The sequence below is a fragment of the Gobio gobio genome, assembly GCF_949357685.1.
Source record: "Gobio gobio genome assembly, chromosome: 12".
NCBI lineage: Eukaryota > Metazoa > Chordata > Actinopteri > Cypriniformes > Gobionidae > Gobio > Gobio gobio.
Genome location: NC_137105.1, coordinates 19,316,584 through 19,338,838, shown reverse-complemented (window position 1 = coordinate 19,338,838; position 22,255 = coordinate 19,316,584). Strand labels below are relative to the sequence as shown.

General features: G+C 37.8%; 1 protein-coding gene across 1 annotated transcript in view; it reads right to left on the bottom strand.

Moving 5' to 3' along the window:
* Nucleotides 1–245: 245 nt before the first annotated feature.
* Nucleotides 246–22,255, bottom strand: part of LOC307135669 (androglobin-like) — a gene marked incomplete at both ends in the record, with an annotated part of 47,977 nt that continues 25,967 nt past the window's right edge. The window contains 20 exons of the mRNA XM_079832241.1: nucleotides 246–434; nucleotides 577–760; nucleotides 2,811–2,892; nucleotides 3,000–3,078; nucleotides 3,168–3,323; nucleotides 5,656–5,813; nucleotides 9,220–9,331; nucleotides 9,665–9,779; nucleotides 11,483–11,653; nucleotides 11,837–12,024; nucleotides 12,128–12,281; nucleotides 12,399–12,530; nucleotides 12,817–12,910; nucleotides 14,339–14,461; nucleotides 14,569–14,710; nucleotides 15,159–15,302; nucleotides 15,518–15,632; nucleotides 18,231–18,363; nucleotides 18,453–18,561; nucleotides 19,259–19,372. Coding sequence (XP_079688367.1) covers nucleotides 246–434; nucleotides 577–760; nucleotides 2,811–2,892; nucleotides 3,000–3,078; nucleotides 3,168–3,323; nucleotides 5,656–5,813; nucleotides 9,220–9,331; nucleotides 9,665–9,779; nucleotides 11,483–11,653; nucleotides 11,837–12,024; nucleotides 12,128–12,281; nucleotides 12,399–12,530; nucleotides 12,817–12,910; nucleotides 14,339–14,461; nucleotides 14,569–14,710; nucleotides 15,159–15,302; nucleotides 15,518–15,632; nucleotides 18,231–18,363; nucleotides 18,453–18,561; nucleotides 19,259–19,372 — 2,694 coding nt within the window. The remainder of the gene's footprint in view (nucleotides 435–576; nucleotides 761–2,810; nucleotides 2,893–2,999; nucleotides 3,079–3,167; nucleotides 3,324–5,655; nucleotides 5,814–9,219; nucleotides 9,332–9,664; nucleotides 9,780–11,482; nucleotides 11,654–11,836; nucleotides 12,025–12,127; nucleotides 12,282–12,398; nucleotides 12,531–12,816; nucleotides 12,911–14,338; nucleotides 14,462–14,568; nucleotides 14,711–15,158; nucleotides 15,303–15,517; nucleotides 15,633–18,230; nucleotides 18,364–18,452; nucleotides 18,562–19,258; nucleotides 19,373–22,255) is intronic.

Sequence of the window (22,255 nt, the reverse complement as noted above, 5' to 3'; positions counted from 1 at the left end):
CAGAGCTACTCAAATCAATCCTGACAGTAACCATTTAAATAAAGAATCACAGAGTAAGATAACCTGACAGTGAGAGGTGACTCTGCATGCTAATCTCACAAACTGGATACGCTTGCTACAAAGGAATCTTAATATTGATATATTTTCAAAAAGGACAGACAGTGCAATATTCTTAATGAAAAGAAGTGTAATATTAGACTGACTGACTGACTGACTTTAATGCTATGAAGTTGTGGTCAATCATATCACTTCTTTTTGCCCCCACTTCTACGTCCACTTGACTGGACCACAATAGGGGTTTTCACTAGCTCAAACTGTTCGACAGTTTCAGTAGGTTGTTCCTCCTTTTTTTTATGTGACTGGTCCTCGAGGATGCGAGAACGGAATGCCTCACGAGCCTGCAGCATCTTTTGCCGATACGCATCCATTGTGTCCTATAACAAGAACACAAAATGCTTTCCCTTGCAACTATTTCAGCACCATATATATATATTTTAAATGACATGACTAGAGTACTATGGTAAAACATTTGTTTAGTGTGGTGTAGATCTGCAATTATAGTATCAACACACAAACCTGAAAGCCAACGCAAGTCTCCAGCTGTCGTTGCATCATTTCCTTAAGTGCAATTTTTTCCTGTTTACGCTGTTCCAGAATATTGTCCCAGATCAGACGGAAACTTTGGAACTTCTCAGAGCGTTCCCTCCTTTGCTCCTCCTCCACCTCTTCATCCTTTAGACGAGGCTGCGGTAAAGACTTCCTTTAAACAAAAAGAGGTAAACAATGAGAGTAAGAGAAGGACGTATACACTAACGTTCAAAATTTTGGCTTTTTTTTTTCTTTTGAAATAAATTACACTTTTATTCAGCAAGGAGGCATTACATTAATCAAAAATGGCAGTAAATACTGACATTGTTACAAAAAATCTACTTAAAATTAGTGTTGTGAATCGATTAAAAAACATGAATTAATCACATTTTTTCTGTAATAAATCATGATTAATCGCAATTTAAAAAACATTGGAGTTTTTGATATTTTGATACTGTAATAATTTCAGTTACTCTCCAAATTAATGAAGAAACAATTTAAAGACAGCATATTTTAAATATTTGTTGTAATGGCATCTTTTTATGAATGAAGGCCAGTATCACTGATGTCTCTATGAAACATTAATGACGTTACATTAAAGTATAACTGAAAGCTCCCAATTTCAACATTTATTAGGCTTTAAAAAATAACAACTTTTAATTTAATTGAACTTAACAATCTTTACATAAACCCATTATAATAAATGTTAAATTTACCCATGGCCTTCCCTGTTAGACATAAGCTGTGTCAGAAATCGAATACTTCTCTACTATATAGTATGCGAAAAACAGTATGCCAACAGAGTAGTATGTCCGAATTCATAGTATTCGGAAAAGAGTAGGTGAAAAGTATACGGATGACCTACTACTTCTGCCGAGATTCTGAAGTGTGCATACAATGGACATTTTATTATCCCATGAGGCCACGGGAGACGATTTATGAATGGAAGTGATGGGACGCAACTGACGCTGGTAGGTCACATGATCATGACAAAATGGCGGGTGTAGTACGTCCGGATTACATTCATACTACATTAATTCATACTATATAGAACATACTCTTTTAACGGTTGCGAAGTTAGTTCAAATTCAAATGTAGTACCTACTCCCGCAGCCAGTCTACATAGAAATTGAATAAAGTTATCAACACCTTTCTTAACTGCATAAATAATAAATTAAATATAGATTAATCATCATTAAAGCAATATTTTCTGTTCCCGTTGTTCTTTGATGAACATTAATGACAGACATCATCAGTGCTGCTGTCACTTTGCTGTTACACGCATCTCATTTTCATGTTCATTTAAAACGTTATTTAACTAATTTAAGACTCCTAATATGAGAATACTCAACAAAACTAGCATTTTGGCAAAATTCTCTGTGTTGTTATTTTTTGTTCAAGAGCGAAAGAGAACTTGATGCGTGCACGAGACTGGCGTGTGTGTGTGTGTGTGTGTGTCAGGGTGTCCCTCGATTAACTCCCTAACTTCCTAGGTGGTGAATCAGTATATCGACGACTCCCTGATCAGTGCCCTGACTACTGAACTAGGGAGCCGTTTGAGACGCACCCACACAGACAGGACATTGACAGTACGTTCTCTTGTGTTTTGTCGCGCTTAGATTGTTTAAAAGCATTTACATGAATAAGAGCGTGATCATATAATGTAATACTGGCCAAAAATGGATATAAAAACGGACGCTGCGTTAATTGCGTTAAATATTTTGAATGCGTTAAACTGAAAAAATTAATCGCCCGCGTTAACGCATTAATTTGCCCAGCGCTATTTAAAATACATATCGTTCTTTTGAACTTTCTATTAATTTAAGAATGCAGGAAAAAAACGTATCACGGTTTGCATAAAAGATATTAAGCAGCACAACTGTTTTCAACAATGATAATAATAAGAAAGGTTTTTGAGCACCAAATCAGCCTATTATAATATTTCTGAAGGATCATGTGACACTAAAGACTGGAGTAATGGCTGTTGAAATTTCAGCTTTGCCATCACAGGAATAAATTAAAATTTTAAATATATATTCAAATAGAAAATAGTTATTTTAAATTGTAAGAATATTTTACAATATTAATGTTTTTATCTATTTTTCATCAAATACATTTTCAAAAAATAAATTACGCCTTAATAAGCATAAGAGATTACTTAAAAACTTTGAATATAATATAATATAATATAATATTTAATATAAATATAATATGTGTTGTACCTGATAAATGGTGTATAATCAATATAACTTTTGTCAGCGTTCTGTGTGAAGTCTCCATTCTGTTGGGTCTGAGGCTGTGTGTCTACAAAATCCAAACATTGAAATACACACATGCACATATTATGCCATGTACTAAACATGCCCATATAAAACTGTATTGCATGTTTGAGTCTGTATCTTTGTGTAAACCTGTCTCAGCTGTGACAGGTTCTTTGCTCTCTGCACGTTCTTGCAGCTCTTTGAGATAGCGCAGTCGGGTCTGATGAGCCTTCAAAACAAACCAATTATTTACACCTGCAGAACTGTTTGAGCACACAGAGCTGATTTACTTCTAGTGCATTTTCAGTTATGTAGTACCTTTGCTGCTCTGCCGGGCTCTGCTGCTTCCCAGGCCAGTTTCATGGCTCTGATCTCCTCCAGTCTCTCAGTGTCTTTCTTCACTTCTATGCTTTCTTCCTCGCTGCGGTCACTCACCACACGCAGGATCCAGTGGGGCTTACTCACATCCAAACTCTGCACACACAAACATACTGTAATATTGTATTGTAAGTAATAATACATGTATATTAAAGGGATAGTTCACCCAAATTCTGTCATAATTTACTCACCCTCAAGTTGTTCCAAACCTGCATGAGGTTCTTTGTTCTGCTCAACACGAAAAAATATGTTTTGAAGAATGTTTGTAACTAAGCAGATAGAGCAACCATTGACTACCATAGTAGGAAAAAAATACTATGGTGGTCAATGGTTGCTCTATCTGCTTGGAGAAAATGATGACAGAATTTTCATTTTTGGGTGAACTATCCCTTTAAATAACTTTTTTTCTATTTTATGTATTTGTGTAATCTATTCCTGTGATGGCAAAGCATCCTGATCCTTCAGAAATCAGTCTAATATGCTGATTTGGTGCTCAAGAAACATTTCTTAGTATTATCAATGTTGAAAACTATAAATCTTTTTAAACATTATACATGTATTTACTGTCATTTTTAATCATTTTACTGCATCCTTGCTGAATAAAATGATTTACTTCTTTAAAAAAGACTAAATATGTCTCTTTCTTACAAAGATACACTGACAAAGATGCACTGTTTCAGAGCTTAACCTTAAAGACCTCAAGGTTAAAAAAACTTGTGGGAGAGAAATTTGCACTTCTGTGTAGCACATTGAACAATATTCATGAGATGAATATGGGGGCGAATTATTTAAATATATGGTGGGACTTGATACTGACATTGAAATATACAGTTGTGGTCAGAATTATTCGCACCCCTAGTAAATATGATCAAAGATGTCAGTAAAAATAAATCTGCATTGTTTATCTTTTTGATCTATCATTCCAAAAATTAGCAAAATTCTAATAAGTAAAAAAGTAAAAGAATGTAAAGTCGGGGGAAATCACATTATGAAATAAATGTTTTTCTCTGAAACACGTCGGCCACAATCATTGGCACCCCTAGAATTTTTTATGAGTAAAATATCTCTGAAGTATATTCCCATTAGTATTTACATTTTTTAGCACACCAGGGTGACTAGGAACATAAAATTGTCTAGCTATGACGTCTTGTTTCACCGGAGTATAAATATGAGGAAACACAAAGGCCAAATTCCCTTAATCATTCATCACAATGAGTAAAAGCAAAGCATATAGTTCTGATGTGCAGCAAAAGATTGTTGAGCTTCACAAAATAGAAAGTGGCTTCAGGAAAATAGCTAAAGCATTGAAAATTCCCATTTCCAACATCAGGGCAATAATTCATAAGTTCCAATCAACTAAAGATGTTATGAATGTGCCTGGAAGAGGACGTGTGTCTGTATTGTCTTAAAGCACGGCAAGGAGAGTTCAAGGATCACAGATGGAGAATTGCTGAGATTAGTTGAGTCTTATTCAAAAAATAAATAAATAAATAAATAAAACAACCCCTACAGCACCATCTGGGAGGGTTTCAAGAAAAATCCTTCTTGCTCATCCAGAAACAAACTCCAGCATATTCAGTTGTCAGACACGACTGTAACTTCAAAAGGGACCTGGTTCTATGGTCAGATGAAACTATAAAAAGAGATTTTATGGCAGCAAACCCACCAGATGGGTTTGGTGCAAATAGGGATAAAAAGTACCCCATGTCCACAGTTAAAAATACCACTGGACCTTTAATGTTCTGGGCCTATTTTTTTGCTGGAGGTCCTGGACATCTTGTTCAGATACATGATATCATGGATTCTAGCAAATACCAACAGATAAAAAATCAAAACCTGACAGCCTCTGATAGAAATCTTATAACGGGCCATGGTTGGATCTTCCATCAGGACAACGTTCCAAAACTAACATCAAAATCAACACACAAATGTGTCACTGAGCACAAAATGAAGCTTCTGCCTTGACCATCCCAGTTTCCTGACCTGAACCCTATTGAAAATGAGTGGCTGAACTGAAGAGAAGTACCACCAAGATGGAGCTGGGAATCTGAAGGATCTGGAGAAATTCTATATGGAGGAATGGTCTCTGACCTCTTGTCAGGTGTTCTCCAAACGTATTATAGAATTAGGCATTATAGAAGAAGACTCACAGCTGTTATCTTGGCAAAATGAGGTTGCGAAATGTATTTAATAAAAGGTTTTGAAACGTGTTTTGGAGAAAAGCATTTATTTCATAATGTGATTTACTCCCCACTTTCAATTCTTTTACTTCAATGAAAGGTTAGATTTTTGTGATTTGTTTTAAATAAAAGCTAAAAAGGATAAACGATGCAGATTTATTTTTACAGCCATCTTTGATCATATTTACAAGGTGTGCCAATAATTCTGACCACAACTGTATATGCACAGGCAAACAAACTGTACTAACATGGTCCATAATGGAGCTCGACTTAGATGTTAGTTTGTCTTTGTCCTTTTCACGTTCCTTGGGCTTGTGGGTTGATTTGGGAGCAGATTTCTGGCCATCTTTGTTTTGTTGGTCCTTACCCACGAGCGTGGATGTGTCATCCAAAATATCCCCAAACACTGTCCATGTAAAATAGAGAGATCAAACAGACAAGTTTGACAGACAAATTTAATTTAAATTAAATGTAAGGTGTGTAATTTGTTTAATAATAAGTACGTTTATGTAGCTATACGTGCAGAGACAACTACTGTATATTTAAGCCATTTCCAGAACAATCTGTCCAACATGCTGGCTGAGGCTTTTAGAAATGTAAACGTAGATGTAAATCCTGCTAGATGGCAGTATTGCTCTATTTAAAAACTGAACTCTAAATCTCTTTCCCTTTCTTCAGTTATTCTAAGTGTAAGGGTACATCCTAGTGGACAGTTTACTTAGGGCACCAACATTATCCATAAGGACACCCTCACAGAACCCTAATTTAATCTGAAGTCATACTCTGACAGCACAGTGTTACCAAAATGTCAATACTATGCATATTAAGGTATTAATGTTTCATTTTAATTATAATAATACTCATTTGTATTATATATATATATATATATATATATATATATATATATATATATATATATATATATATATATATATATATATATATATATATATATATATATATATATATATATATATATATATATATAATGAATTATAATACTAAATATTAATGTATTTATACATAATGTACTATACACACACACACACACACACACACACACACATGCATATTTTTACACTGGTGTACATCAAGGCCAAAGCAATTTCTCTCTCAAGATTATATATACACATTGAAAGCAAGCATGGAGATCATTCCAGCCGGGAACCTAAATGCCATACTGTATATATTCCATATGAGGCTGAGTTCAGTGCACTGAGCCTGGTTCCCATGTGCATTTATTGATTGGTGTGCATGATAACCGTTCAGGGTGGCTCCTGCTCCATTGAGAGCCACTCAACTGGGTTAATTCAATTCTCTTTCCTCCAGAAATACTTCCCAGGGCACCAGAGGGCAAGAGCCAACTTCATTTGACTTCCCATTGACCCATTTACACAAGCTTATCTGAAAATTAAACGAGAGGCACGTGTGGAGTATGACGCACATGCTCGTCAAAGTACAGTGCACATGCTGATCTACACACACACACACACACACACACACTCACATCACTGATAAAAGCCCAATCAGAGACATTTAACCACCTAGATTCATCTAAATTATGGATGCACACACAAAAAAAGGAAAAAACAAAACAAGGAATACATTTAATATCAAGGGATCAGGAGGACAAAAGAATCTTAATGTTATTATTGGAGCCAGGCAATCATGCAAACTAGTTCATTTCCACTACCTCTTCACAATACATGCACATCCAATAGCCTAGCACACTTTTCCTCTCCCTCCATCTCAATCCTTCCAATTTCCATTTCTATGAGCGTCCTGTTTATTCATTTTTCCTCAGTAAAATCAAGGTTGTTTGCAGCCCATCCATGTGCTGACCAACAGCACATGACCTTATGTCATCCATCCAAGGGCAAAGCGAATCGCATTTCCCTATTTACCACAAGCAGATGAATTTAGTAGGCTTCCATTATATTTTTGACGGCCAGCTCTCAGTTAATCAAAGCAGCACAGGTGGGACGAGAGTCAGCCTATTCAGTACACTTCAGACTGAATGAGAAAACATGAACAGAGATTTAAACCACATACAGACAGATGAGTCCAGGACATGGTTTAAAAAAAAAAATACACAAAAAAAAACAACGAAAACAAGTAGTGAAAATCATTTCCCTTATGAAATTAAAATAAAAACAAGAGTAAAATGACTTTTTTCCACAGTTGATGGCAGTTTATGTAATATTATTGTATTTTTCATTTAATTTCTCAAGCCTGGCTTCTACTATTAAAACACAAACATTAATAAATCGATGGCAGCAGCCTGAAGAACACGCGAGATTCGATCGCATGAACCTTACAAACGTCAGCGAGCAATTGTTTTTTGAAATGATTGGATCCAGTCTGAATCAGCAGGGCTGAATCAATTAGAAATTTTAGCACATTTCACTGTCAAAATACACAGTATCCTGTGTTGGTGCTTTGGAAAATGGAGATTAGCTTGAGTTGAATCTTTATGATGATTTATATATACAGTCAAACCAAAAATTATTCAGACACCAGATATCATTTTTTTACTAGTGGGAGAAGGACACTATAAGTGAGGATAGCAAAATAAAGAAAACTGTGACATATTATACCCAAAAGATCTTCATCCAGTGGACTACCAGTACAACTGATAACAAAATTGACACTTTGACCTGAACATGTTTTGCTAAAGTGTTTTTTTCTTTAATTGCTAATGCAACCTTCTACACCACAGACTGAACAAAATTAAGCATTGCTTGGTAATTGGTTGACCTAAATTGGTATTATCTAATTGTGTACGTAATCTAATTGTAACAGCTGACCGCTGATTGTAATTCATTTCATACCTTTCTATCAAAGTTATCTGACATTATCAAGATGAATTTGTTCTGACACAGTTTAACTCTGAGTTCTTGTCATATTTTATAACCATTTACTAAACTAGCGAATAAACTGTGATAATGTGAGAAAATGTTGAATGTGTCAGAATAAATTTTGGTTTGACTGTATATATACTGTATATATATATATATATATATATATATATATATATATATATATATATATATATATATATATATATATATATATATATATAGCTAATTTTATTTAATCAATGAAGCACAGTATATCTGTCCAATCTACTGCATTATTCAGTGGGTTGCAGTTACAAGTCTAAAGGCCATAACACGCCAAGCTGACATCAAAGAACTAGCGGGACGAAAGTTGATTATGTTGTTACCTCGCATGTGCTTGAACACATCACAAAGGCTACATGCGAATGCAACTAGCATGTGCAGTCTGCGTGTAAATAAATAACTGTCTAAATCATGCAGGTATCAATAGTCTATATTAGTCATTCAAAAAGGAAAACTGAAACTAGGACTGCAGATATATAAACCGTTAACAAAGCAGCACTTACTTACCATTTTGAATATTAATCTTGCTGTTCACCCTCTTCATTCCAGGCGGCTCATATTGTTATGAAAATATTTGCATATTGGAATGCTCAGGAGGGATGACATAAAATTATAACAGCCTTCAGTCTGTGCCGTCTTAACTTCTTTGCTCGCTTTCATCACTTTCGCTTATATTTTCGTGGATTGACTCGTTCGCTAAACTGAACAGGCAATCAGAGTGATCTCTCTCACCGACGGCCTCAACGCCGATTCAAATGTCGGCTTCCGACGTGTGGAACACACTGCAAAAACTAGCCTGACAGATGCACCTGACGGCCGACTGTCGGCTTGGTGTGTCACGGCCCTAACAGCCTGGAAAAGACACCTGTTTGGTAGGGATCTTAGTATCTAGTGTAAGATTGGCCATACCTCTCATTTCACTGCGCTCTATGTCTCTGATTTTCTGGATGAAGGAGGAGAGAGATTCATCTAAATGCCAGCTCTCCTGTAACACCTCCGCCAGTATATAATACTTATGAAACTGTAAGACACACATTGACAAGCATAAAAAAGTCAGAAAGTTAAGAAGTCAGTGCATTAAGAAAAAGAACATGTAAAATATAAACATAAATCAGCCATCCACATGCAAACTGATTTCAATATATAAACAATCTAAAAAAAAAAAGTGTACTTTTTTCTTTCTTTGCAACTAGAAGTTCAGATGCTACCACACATACACACACACACACACACACACACACACACACACACACACACACACACACACACACACACACACACACACACACACACACACACACACACACACACACACACACAAGTGACAGCAGAAGCTGTCTGTGGTGACAGGTACCAGTGTGTCTGTAGGGTGCTGGTCACTCCCTTCCTTTCCTCCGCCCCCTCCTGTCACTCTCCCTTCTGCTGTAAGGCTGCCCTGATCATGCCTCGCCCCCGCCTGGGCCACAGAACTGCCTGCAACCAATACACACACACACAAATGAACACCCTATAAATACACTCTAAAGCTGGCAGAGTCAGGCTGTAGCTAAGTAACTGAGACAGTGACTTTATAAAGTGAATATGTGTTAAGACAAAATGTGGAGTGGGTGGACAAGAAGTCTTGGACTAAAGGAAAAGAAAGGAGTACAAACTATACCTTAGTTTGTGTGAGTCTTTGGAAATATCACAGTCTGTGACAGACTGCATATGTGATTTATTTGTGTCGAAATATGCAAATGTGTCTTGAGTAAATATTTTTCTCAATTTAATCTATTAATTATAATTCATTTTAAGTTTAAGATAGTTTGTTGTTACCTGTTTTTTTTATATATATAATTAATTACTATTTATATGCATTTCCTTGTCATTTCTAATCTGAAAAAGAAAACTTTTTTTAATCTCTACAATGCAATGACATTCATACATTTTAATATGTTTAGTAAGTTTTCCAATTATTTTAGGGACCACTCTTTATACAGGTTCGAGGTCAGTACCATTTAAAAAAAATCAATCATTATTTTTATTCAGCAAGGAGAATGCATTACATTGATCAAAAGTGTCAGTAAAGACATTTAGGGTCAGATTTACTAAACAGGGCAAAATAGTGTGAGAGCGCAGTTCCATAAAAGCACTGATGGGAGTGGACAGTTCTGCGTGTGATCTACTGACGACTAGAGTTTAGATTCTCTGGCCGAGCCCGAACCCGAGCCCGAACTTGACGGGGCCAGGTCGGGCCGATATTTCCCGCCACTATCCTCGGGCCAGGTCGGGCCGGGCCCTTGATCAACCATTTGTGATTTTTTAATAATTACCTTATTAGCCTAGTTGGGTGGGCAGAAAGCTTTGCCATAATCAGAAATAATATATCTATTTTAAGCAAAGTAAGAACTAATACTACAACTAAGAAACAAATGTGTACAAAGTTGCACAAGTCAGGATTAGTCTAAAAATGCATGTTAAACTCACAGCACATGCAGTGATGAAGCGCAGCATTCTAAACAAAAACGCTCTGAGACACCAGTCATGAGCTGCTCGCGTGAACAGTGCGCTTTGCTTATCTATTTCTTTTCGTTTCGAATTGTTTAGTTTAAAAGTAGACATTTCAAGCTTTCTATACACATATTTCTCATGTCTGTGAGGCAAGTAGCCTGCTGAGTTTCGTTTTATTTATGAGACTCGCTCCAGTTCATGTGCAATGAAAGTGATCGCTTCGGCGCCTTCATGTCACGATTATTATTTGCTTCTTATTTATTAAATCCAGGCAATTGGCTGATGAACCATTGATTACAATTAATATACAATTTATACAAAACGAAATTCACTTTAAAGAAAGGCTTTCTACAAAACAAAACTTAATGAAGTAGTTAAAATAATTTCTGACCCACTCGCATCTTTGCACTTTTCATAATCAGAAGAAATTGAAAAATAACATTATAATATTTAAACATTAATGGCTACAAAAAGTATAGTAGGCTACAGTACAGATAAATGTCATGTCTGAGGCTCTGAGCGGGATTTGAGCGAACGTCATTTTACCGGTGAGCGGTTCATGAGTGGAGTAGGTTAGTCATTCTCGTCAGAATGTCCACGTTTATATATATATATATATATATATATAAAAATACAGTTTGTGTGTTTGTGTTTGTGTGTGTGTGTGTGTGTGTGTGTGTACAAACCATTGCTAGCTAAGAAGCAGTAGACTGGGATGGTGACATGCCCTTTGCCCTGACTGCTGGCAACCTCTTTCTCATGGTCTAGTATACTGAGTTTAATGTAGACGTCTGATTTTGAGGTCTGAAACTGCACGGTAGCACTGTGATCACTGGAGACATTTATCACATGTCTGGTAGGAAAAACACACACTTTAGATCATTCTTGAATGCAACATAACTGACTGTCTCTATGAAAATGCTGTGCAAAGCTAAAACCTAAATGGTAACTTGGAGCTCTGCAGTGCTTACAAAATAACTTGAACATAAAATATGCATACAAGCTTTTACTTAGTATGCTTGATGTATATGCTAACCTGCAGATGATGTTCTTTTGATTAGGAATGTAGTAACCTTTCATCTCTTTCACTGAAAAGATATTGCTTGGGGTTTCTCTGGCTAGCTGTGGAAGGGGTTCTCGGGAGCCAATCAAACGCATTCGCCACTGTCCTCCATTCAAAGGCGTGTCTCCAGTATGTGCCTCAGCTGCAAACGTATAACCACCCTACAGATTGTGAAACAGAAGACATACAATATATATATAAAAAAATATAATGTATATATGTATAAAAACATGGAGAGGGGTTGTCTTACTGACAAAGACAAACCTTATTTGGCGTGTATATGTATGGCTCCACCTTGTTAAAGACCCTGGGTATCTCCTCTAAGGTATCATTATTGATGACATGTACAATACATACAGGAAGAGGGGAGAAGATCTTAGGAACAAGCAGCATGTTCTTAGGAACATGAAATACCTCCCTGGAAATAATAAAAAAGTTTAATCAAACAAATACACAAGGAAACATTGAGCTCAATGTATGCATTTCTTTATAAAAGTTTATTTTTTGCTTTAAATGTAAAATGAGTGTTCCCAACCTGAAGATCAGAATCCAGGAGTTTGCCTTTTCTGGTACGGGCACTGAATAGTCAGTGAACGTTATTTTGTTGTACTCGTCCTCTCTACAGGGGTACAGCTCTGCTATTCCTTCACCATTAGCAACCATGTGTCTACCAGAAATGCACACTTAGTACTGGATAAAGATTCAAGCAGACAAAAACCGACCTATGACACCCAGATTGTCAGAGTCGGCTAGGTTAGGCTACAAACGCTGGGAGAACATACCACCCACCCACTGAACCCAGACACATGCCACATTCAACCCCCCAGGCCAGAGGTCACTCTCTACAGACCCTCCCCGCAACTAAAGCCAAGCGCACAGACAGTAAACAGCAGATGGTACCACCGAGGACCACAATGGAGGAGAGAAATGATTCTTTAAAATGAATAATTCACCTCAGAAACAATACGGCATGTTTCTCCACATCTGATTCCACAGGAGCCCACATGTCTTGCAGAGTCTTAGCGACGCTCAAATTTTCCTTGGTGCCTAAGAACACACAAACACGAGCACACCGTAATAAGCACTCATAAAAACCCACAACGTTCACCTTGGAGCTGTGAAACTGGATTGAATAACATGGTTAGATTTGGCCCAGTTTTAGATTAAAAGATGATGCAGAAAAGCCTCTGTGACAGATAAATGAACCCAACAAATCTCAGTCCCTCTGCTTCTATAATGCCAATCATTTTACCAGCCAGGTTTGCCTTTGTTCATTGAAATATTCCTCTCTCCTCTCTCCAGGACACATACAATTATAGTTATTATATCTGCCCATCTCTAGAGCTAGAAGGAAAAAATTAAATTAATTTCATACTGGCAGGTAGGAGACAAACCGCTCTGAGGCTCATTTGCGAATGAAAGTCATAATGACACAAACTCTTTCAGAACGATACAGAGAATGACATTCATTCAAAAATTTGGAACCAATCCAATTTTACATTTAATAACTAAATATACCACTGCTAAAATTAGTGTGTTCCATCTTCAATGTCTGTTATTTTAGTATTATTAACTGTATATTTTATTTTAATTTATTTGTAGTTCAGTTTTAGTTTTAATAATTGTAGAACTTTTTATTTGTTAGTTGCCAAGACTTTTTTTGTTTAAGTTTTTCCATCTAATATTATTTTTGATTTAATTCAACTCTAAATAATTAATTAACTAAATATTGAGAATGAAAGATAAGAACTGCATCTTTTTTTCCTGCACCAGCTCATAATATAAAAAATGTGGATTTTCACAAATTCATGGTTCAGTGGCAAGTCTGTTTAATAGGGTCCTGTTCATCTGTGTGTGCTGAATCCACACTGTAATTTTCACATATTAAATTGAATTTTTGAAGTAACTAGAGCTTGATGAGCAATAGTAGGATCTTTGGAGACTGCTTGCCTGTTTTGACTCAAAGTTGGCTGAGCTTCCCAGAAGTTATTGGTTCTTGAAATATAATTTCCATTATCTTGCTCAGACGGATTCTGTTACATCCTTTATCCTTGTTATCCTTCCTCTCATTTTCCCTTCGTTTCTGATACTGCTGCATCTTTCTTTCTTTCTCACTTTCTCTCGGCCACTCTCCCTGTCACTCATACTGTCAGGCTGAGGATGGAGTGATGCTTGGAGGTATGGAGCCAGATGGAGAGAGAGATGGAGAGGTGTGCTATTCTCTCTGCTGTCATACTCGTTTAGAATGACTGGCAGCTTCATTGATAAGTACGAGCTCCAGGGCCTTGCAGCTCTCTCTCTCTCTCGCAAATATAAAAACCCACAGAACAGATGTCCGACATAACTGACCACAAGGGAATGGGTACGAATCAGATGGCAAAGACAATTGGCATAAATTCTTAAATCCACAGTCTCTTCTTTACTTTTTATACCAGGTATCATTAGATCATATTTCAGGTGATGCTGGACTTTTACCTGGTCTTGCCGCAGTGAGGATCTCTCTGACAAGGTATCCCTTCCAACCTGCCTGCAGGACTGTGGCTGCCTGCATTTCCTTGTCTGTGGCCTGTCTGCCGTTCCAGTGCTCTGGAGTGTCATCTATTACAGGGTGAAGAAACGTGTCCATAAAGTCATGCTATGATGGGTGTAATATGATTAAACTCAAAGAGAGACTCTGTTAGCCACACATGTCAAAGACAACTCACCTGATCGTGCATCCATGGCTTTATCATTGCTGCCATGTGGCGATCGGTCTCCCAGAAGAGTCTGTACAGCAAACAGTTCCTCAGAGGTCAGTTTCCGCCCCAGAGCAGAGAAGAACATATGATACACAGCCTCGTTGAACACCTGTACGAGACAATATACATAAAAACATATATAAAATCAATACACAATTTACTGACCTCTATTTTAGTCATTTATCACATTTGTCACTTTTACAAATTTAAAAATAAAAAATAACAAAACTTGGCTTTAATTGTAAAAATGTATAGTTAAAAAATAATTAATTTTAGGAATGAAAGATGTGGAAAAACAATGCATTTTGAATTAAATTATATATACAAAAGATTAGCAATGACATTTCACGGCTGCTTGCTGGTACAGTGGTGTGAACATTGCTGATGAGTCATAAAGAGCTCAGTTTTTAAATTCTGAAAGAGCACATATTTTATTAATTAAAATAATGACTGTATGTCAGTGGATCTATTTCATGACTGTTAAAGTAAAAAAGGAAATACAAAATAGTTTTGGTTTCAGTGTTCTGAAAGAGTGTGCAAGTTTCCATATAACCCACCATTTGTTGCTGTATGTCTACACCATGGGTCTTCTCAAGTTCTTTAGTGGTTGATGGTAGTTCCTCTGGATCTGAAAAGCAGCTGATCACTCGACCCAGAGCTCGCACGATCATTACAGCCTGCTCACAGAACCTCACACTCTCCTAGACAAAGGCAGAAGAGAAACAGGAGGCATAAGAACTGACAATTTTATTTTTACTGTTACAGGTTATTATATGAAGCAAATTACATTCTGATCATCCTACATACTACAGTACGTATAGAACAGATGGTACTGATATGTCGACTAGAGGTAGGACTAATCAACTAGTCGGTGCAACCTCAGAATGTATGTGGGTGTGTGTTGATGTGGACGTGCCTTGTCAAGGTGAGGCATAACAGTCTCCTCATCACCAAACACGAAAGGAGACATGCTGCAAAGATGTAGGTGGACGGCAAATGAAGCACTTGTGTGCACATGAAGAACATGTCGCCTAGAAAGAAGAAACAGTGATGAATAGAACTGTTTAGAAGTAGACATTTTGTCATAGCTGACTGCTCTGTAGTGTTACATTGTAAAATTTAAGTTGTTCCAAAGTTAATCTAATAAACCACTGGATCTTGTTTGTTGAATATGAACTATTTTTGTAGTCATCCCTTCACACTTATGACCAGGAGCACTATTGCTGATGCAATAGGAACCATATATCTAGCATCATGTGATCATCATATGACTGATATATAGTCCATTCACACCAAGGACGACAACTATATTACCGACCACACCAGCAGACAATGTTGGTTTGTTTATCCCAAGTGTGTGCTTCTCTGTCACTTTAAATGCTCAAGCTTGTTACAGCAGGATGGATTCTGATTGGCTGTCAATGTTTTAATCATTCATCAGCTGGATAAAATCGCTCTGAAAGTGATTGTTTCTCTGTGCCATTATCGTTGTAGATGTGGTGTGAACTCTGCTATTCTTTAATACTGAAAACTATTTTTAGAACTATATCTTTATCTTTATAGTTATCGTCCTTGGTGTGAACAGGCCTTAAGAATAAAGCATTTTTTGTTTACTGAATCTGAGACTGAGCAAGCAAAGAAGTCGTCTGCAGCCACCGACCAAGAGTCAGCTTTGTTTTCAGGTTTGGATTTGGCAGAACACTCCTAATTGAGATTTGCAAGATCATTCACCATACAAGTGATAATCCAGGGATTTTGTGCATGTATAGCAGATTGCAGTCATCAATAAAAGTTATTATTTCAATTTAAAGGGGCCCTTCAACGCTGGGAAGATGAATGTGTATTTAAACTGGGTCATTTATGTAGTAGAAATGTGAAATTATTTTTGAATTTGGTGCCTTCTAGACTGAGAAAAGACAGAAAATTAATTTTTATCTCATGTGGATGAAAGACAACAACTCCCAGAATGCACTTACTTCGCTGCCCTACGAGGCCACTCCCAAAGCCACGGCTATTGGTTATCACTTGCCCACCGTGGCACCACTCCCACTGTCGTTTTGTTTTTCATAGTAATAAAATAATTTCGTTCAGTTAGAGAATAGACACTACAATTAAAAACTGAACGTGTCTTTTCAATAAAGTGTGAGTGAGCCGAACGAAAGTCACGGCAGAAACGCAGCAGGAGATCGATTTCATTCATCACGAGAGTAAAGAGCTGAGCAGAGCTGAGGTAAGCGCGGCTATCATTCTCGGCGCTTGTCCAGTCTGGTGCGTTTTCAGATCACATATGGAAGCTTGACTTTCAAAGGAATTCATTGAAAAGTTGAAACACTCACTTTGCTCCGCACTGTTATTAATGCCCGATCCGAGAGGCCGTGCGCATTTACATTCTGTGAGTGAGATCCCTCCGCTGTGGGCGGGTTGAAAACATGCGGAACTAGCTCCTACTACTGGCAGTAGTCTTTAGCCTCTGGCCAAAAAATTCAGGATTTTTTCCAGAAATAAAATGCATAATTCTCTCGTCTCAGGGGGATATGAGGGGGGAAAGTACCATAATTTGAATATACTACCGGTTTTCTACTGATACAAAGCTTAATGCTAAATCGCTGAAGTAACCCTTTAAACTGATGTTGAAATGACGCCTTTTTATGCACTCTCATAAACCCCCCCAGAGTTTGCATTAACTTTGCATTAACCTATTAGCTTTACATAATTTGTAGATGAAAATGTAAAGAAATCAGGATTTTTCATCACAGAGAAGTTGAACAGAACAGAATTAGATGGCTATAGAGGAAGACAGAGAATGAAATAAAGAGAGAAAAACAGTATATGAAATGTACAAAAAGGCTTTTAGTAAAATCTTATTCATCTTTAATATATTATTTTTCTTTTTTCCTGAATGCAAGAATGTCAAAAATCAGATGTGCCTACATTTGCCCCTCCCCTTCCCTCAGTGTGACCTCTGAATGTAGGCTCTCAGCTTTTAGGCCACTATTCTGCTAGAAATAGCAGACTGGGTCATATCTCTCTCTTTCTGTATCTTCTTAACACATCTTCTTATCTCTCTCCTCTGTTCTCCTCGGAGCGGTTTGGCCCACTACTGAAAAAACTTTCAACACTTTTTTCTCCATATATACAATATATGTGGAAAAAAATTGTATTTATACCAACATCATTTTTTTTTTCACACATATGGTGGGTTTCCATGTTTTATGAGGACTTTCCATAGATATAATGATTTTTGTACTGTACAAACTTTATATTCTACCCCCTACACCTAAACCTATTCACCACAGAAAACGTTCCGCATTTTTTTTTTAAAATTACATTTTCAAAAAACATAATCTAATATGATTTACAAGATGTACAGCTTATAAATCATATTAGATGATGTTGTTTTCTGGGTATTGCCATTCTTTTGGAGACATTTTGTCCGCAACAACATAGGGAATACCTGAACCAAACACACACAAAATTATGACAATATAAATGTTACATTTATTCATACCGTTATTTATAATGTTTCTATTTCAAATAAAAGCTGTTCTTTTTAAGTTTCTATTTCTATTTTATTCTGTAGACTAGAATAATGACTGCTGAAAATTCAGCAATGGTGGTGATATAGTTACCCAGGAGGAAGCGAGAGTAACACAGCTTTACTAGCAGTGGTTTGGATCTGCACCACTGGGAGTTCAAAGACAATGCTCTTCCATGAGAAAGGCTTAGCTGTTAGAGAACCAGGCCTGGTTGATGACTCCTTTTCTGAGCACACAATAGACACACACATTAGATTGGATCCTTGTTGTTGTGAAAAGACAAACCGAGTGTGTAGAGTATCCATGTGTCCTTACTCTCTTCCACACTCTCTCCCCAATGCACTAAAGCTGAAAACCCGATGACAATGTCTGTGGGTAACAGGTTATCTACAAACAGGAACTGAGAACCTCTTCCATCTGCAGACTGAGACAAGGAAGAACAATGGACAGAATGGGACAGCCTCAGCACATATTAATGCGTTTCAGCTTTGTATTTATCTCAGGAGACAATAGAATACACACACACCATTACATAAATTCACACTCACAGTAATTACCAAATATTAAATCAAACCACATGTTCTCATGGGATAAGGTTTAAAAAAAAGTCCAGCTCACCAGTATTACAGCACAACAGAGAGAGAAGAGGAAAAACAGCATGGTTATCGAAAACCACCTATTGTGTGTGTGTGTGTGTGTGTGTGTGTGTGTGTGTGTGTGTGGACTGGTAATCATCACGTTATGGGGACAAAATGTCCCCACAAAGATAGCAATATCCGAAATCCTCATCCTTGTGGGGACATTTTTAGGTCCCCATGAGGAAAACATCTTATAAATCAGACTAAGTGATGTTTTTTGAAAATGTAAAATTGCAGAATGTCTCCTGTGAGGGTTAGGTTTAGGGGCAGGGGCAGTGTAGGGGTATATAATATACGGTATGTACGGTATAAAAACCATTACGCCTATGGAAAGTCCCCATAAAACATGAAAACCCAACATGTGTGTGTGTGTGTGTGTGTGTGTGTGTGTGTGTGTGTGTGTGTGTGTGTGTGTGTGTGTGTGTGTGTGTGTGTGTGTGTGTGTGTGTGTGTGTGTGTGTGTGTTTGAGCGAGTGTGTGTACCTGTGTGTAAGCAATTCCAGTCGAATCAGGTTGTCTAGCAGAAGCGGCCACAGAGTGGGTGGAGGCCACAGCGTTGGACAATGCAGCAGCAGACAGTCGAGAGGAGACAGAGTTCTAACAGAGAATTGAGTCACTTTCATGTTCTTTCCTAACACAACATCCCTCCCACCACAGATACCATAATTATACCAAGCACCATTACAAATGCCACAACAACAGGTTCAGTTCAATCTTGTATTAGGTGTTTTTATGATAATGCATTCTGAATGTCATCGATACAGTCAGCAAGGGGCCCCAGCCCACCCGTAGGGGAAAACAAATTCCAGTTACCATAGAAATATCCAATAGATTTAGATATATTTTTAGAATTTATTTATTAAATAAAATGTTTGTGTTTAAAGTGGTACCTTTTTAGCCAGTATACTGAAAAACGAAAGCTAAAATAAGTATGGTTAACCTTAAATCTTTTCCCCAGTATATGGCATGTTGCTGACTGTAACAATCCTCAGAGATTTACACTTGTATTAAACAGTCAAACGTGACAGTAAAGACATTCAGAATTACAAAAATATTTCTATTTCTAATGTTCTCTTGAACTTTGTATTCATTGAAGTTTCCACAAAAATATTAAAGGGGTGGTAAAACACGATTTCACTTTTCTAACGTTAGCTAGTGTGTAATGTTGCTGTTTGAGCATAAACAACATCTGCAAAGTTACAATGTTCAAAGTTTAAAGCAAAGGGAGATATTTGCTTTTAAAGAAATCAATTTCTAAGGACTACAGCAAACGGCCGGTAGGGACAACTAGACATTCCTTGAGGGTCTCTGACATCACCAGCCCCAATATTTACATAAACCCCTCCTCCGAGAATATTAAATAAGGGGGGGCGAGGCCATTTTGTATTGCTGTGGGGAAGCGTTGTTGTTGTGGTATAGTTAGTAGGCTGGAGTGTTGTTGCCGCAATGCCGACGAAACGCTGTTATTTTCATCCGGATTGCAGGTCCACTTTGTTCAGCCTTCCTAGGGACGGGGGTGCGTTGAACATACAACATGTTATATGCATGTGTGTATGAGACAGAGGGGAACAGGTCGTGCATTCTGCTCGATCATGTTCTGGGTCTGATTCGGGCTCAAAGTGGTATGGTTTTATTGACGCTATTGTTTCTAATACTACCCAAAGCACAGTCTACCGGTAAGGGTAAGAGCCGTGACGTTTCCAACAAACGTGCACTAGGCGGTTAGCGAATCACAACACACTGGGCCAGCTAACCAATCTGAGCCCATTGCGTATTTTTGAGGGACCGGCTTCATAGAACCTGGAAACCATCAGACTGTTTTTACAAGGAGGGACAGAGCAGTGGAGAATAAAGGTAAAATATATGAAAAATAATGCAATTTTTTAAAAACGAAGCATGAACACATGTTACAGTGCACCCCACAAACACAATCAAGCCTTCGAAAGAATGTGTTTTACCACCCCTTTAAGCAGCACAACTGTTTCAACATTGATGATAATAGATACGAAATGTACACTATATTGCCAAAAGTATTGGGACATCCCTCCAAATCATTGAATTCAGGTGGTCCAATCAGTTCCATGAGAAAAAGGTGTATAAAATCAAGCAGCTAGGCATGCAGACTGCTTCTACAAACATTTGTGAAAGAATGGGTCGCTCTCAGGAGCTTGGTGAAATCCAGCGTGGTACCGTGAAAGGCTGCCACCTGTGCAATAAGTCCATTCGTGAAATTTCCTCACTACTAAATATTCCACAGTCAACTGTTAGTGGTATTATAACAAAGTGGAAACAATTGGGAACAGCAACTCAGCCACAAAGTGGTAGGCCACGTAAAATCACAGAGCGGGTCAGCACATGTTGAGGTGCACATTGCGCAGAACTTTCTGCAGAGTCAATAGCTACAGACCTCCAAACTTTGTGTGGCCTTCAGATTAGCTCAAGAACAGTGCGTAGAGAGCTTCATGGAATGGGTTTTCATGGTCCAGCAGGGGCATCCAAGCATTACATCACCAAGTTACATCACCACGTGCAAAGTGTCGGATGCAGTGGTGTAAAGCATGCCGCCACTGGACTCTAGAGCAGTGGAGACGCGTTTTCTGGAGTGACGAAGCACGCTTCTCTGTCTGGCAATCCGCTGGATGAGTCTGGTGGTTGCCAGAACGGTACTTACCTGACTGCATTGTGCCAAGTGTAAAGTTTGGTGGAGGGGGATTTATGGTGTGGGGTTGGGGTTTCAGGGGTTGGGCTTGACCCCTTAGTTTCAGTGAAAGGAACTCTTAATGCTTCAGCATACCACACCAAACTCACTCCAAGATCTCCAAGATAAGGAAGGTGTGGAGTCAACTTCAGTATGACATTTTGCAATTTCATGCTCCCAAGTCCCAACTTTGTGGGAACAGTTTAGGGATGCCCCCTTCCTGTTGCAACATAACTGTGCTCTAGTGCACAAAGCAAGGTCCATAAAGACATGGATGAGTGAGTTTGGTGTGGAGGAACTTGACTGGCCTGCATAGAGTCCTGACCTCAACCTGATGGAACACCTTTGGGATGAATTAGAGCGGAGACTGCGAGCCAGGCCTTCTCGTCAGTTCCTGACCTCACAAATGCACTTCAAGAAGAATGGTCAAAAATTCCCATAAACACACTCCTAAACCTTGAGGAAAGGCTTCGCAGAAGAGTTGAAGTTGTTATAGCTGCAAACGGTGGGCCAACTCCATATTAAACCCTACGGATTAAGAATGGGATGTCATTAAAGTTCATGTGCATGTAAAGGCAGGAGTCCCAAAACTTGCAATATAGCAATATAGTGTAATATACAGTGAATATTAGCAATACAGTGTATCTTTAGCACCAAATCAGCATATTAGAATGATTTCTGTCATCATTCTGTGATTATGTGACACTGGAGAAATAAGGAGCTTTGCCCTCACAGGAATAAATTGAATATATTCATAGATGTATTAAAATGGAAAACAGTTA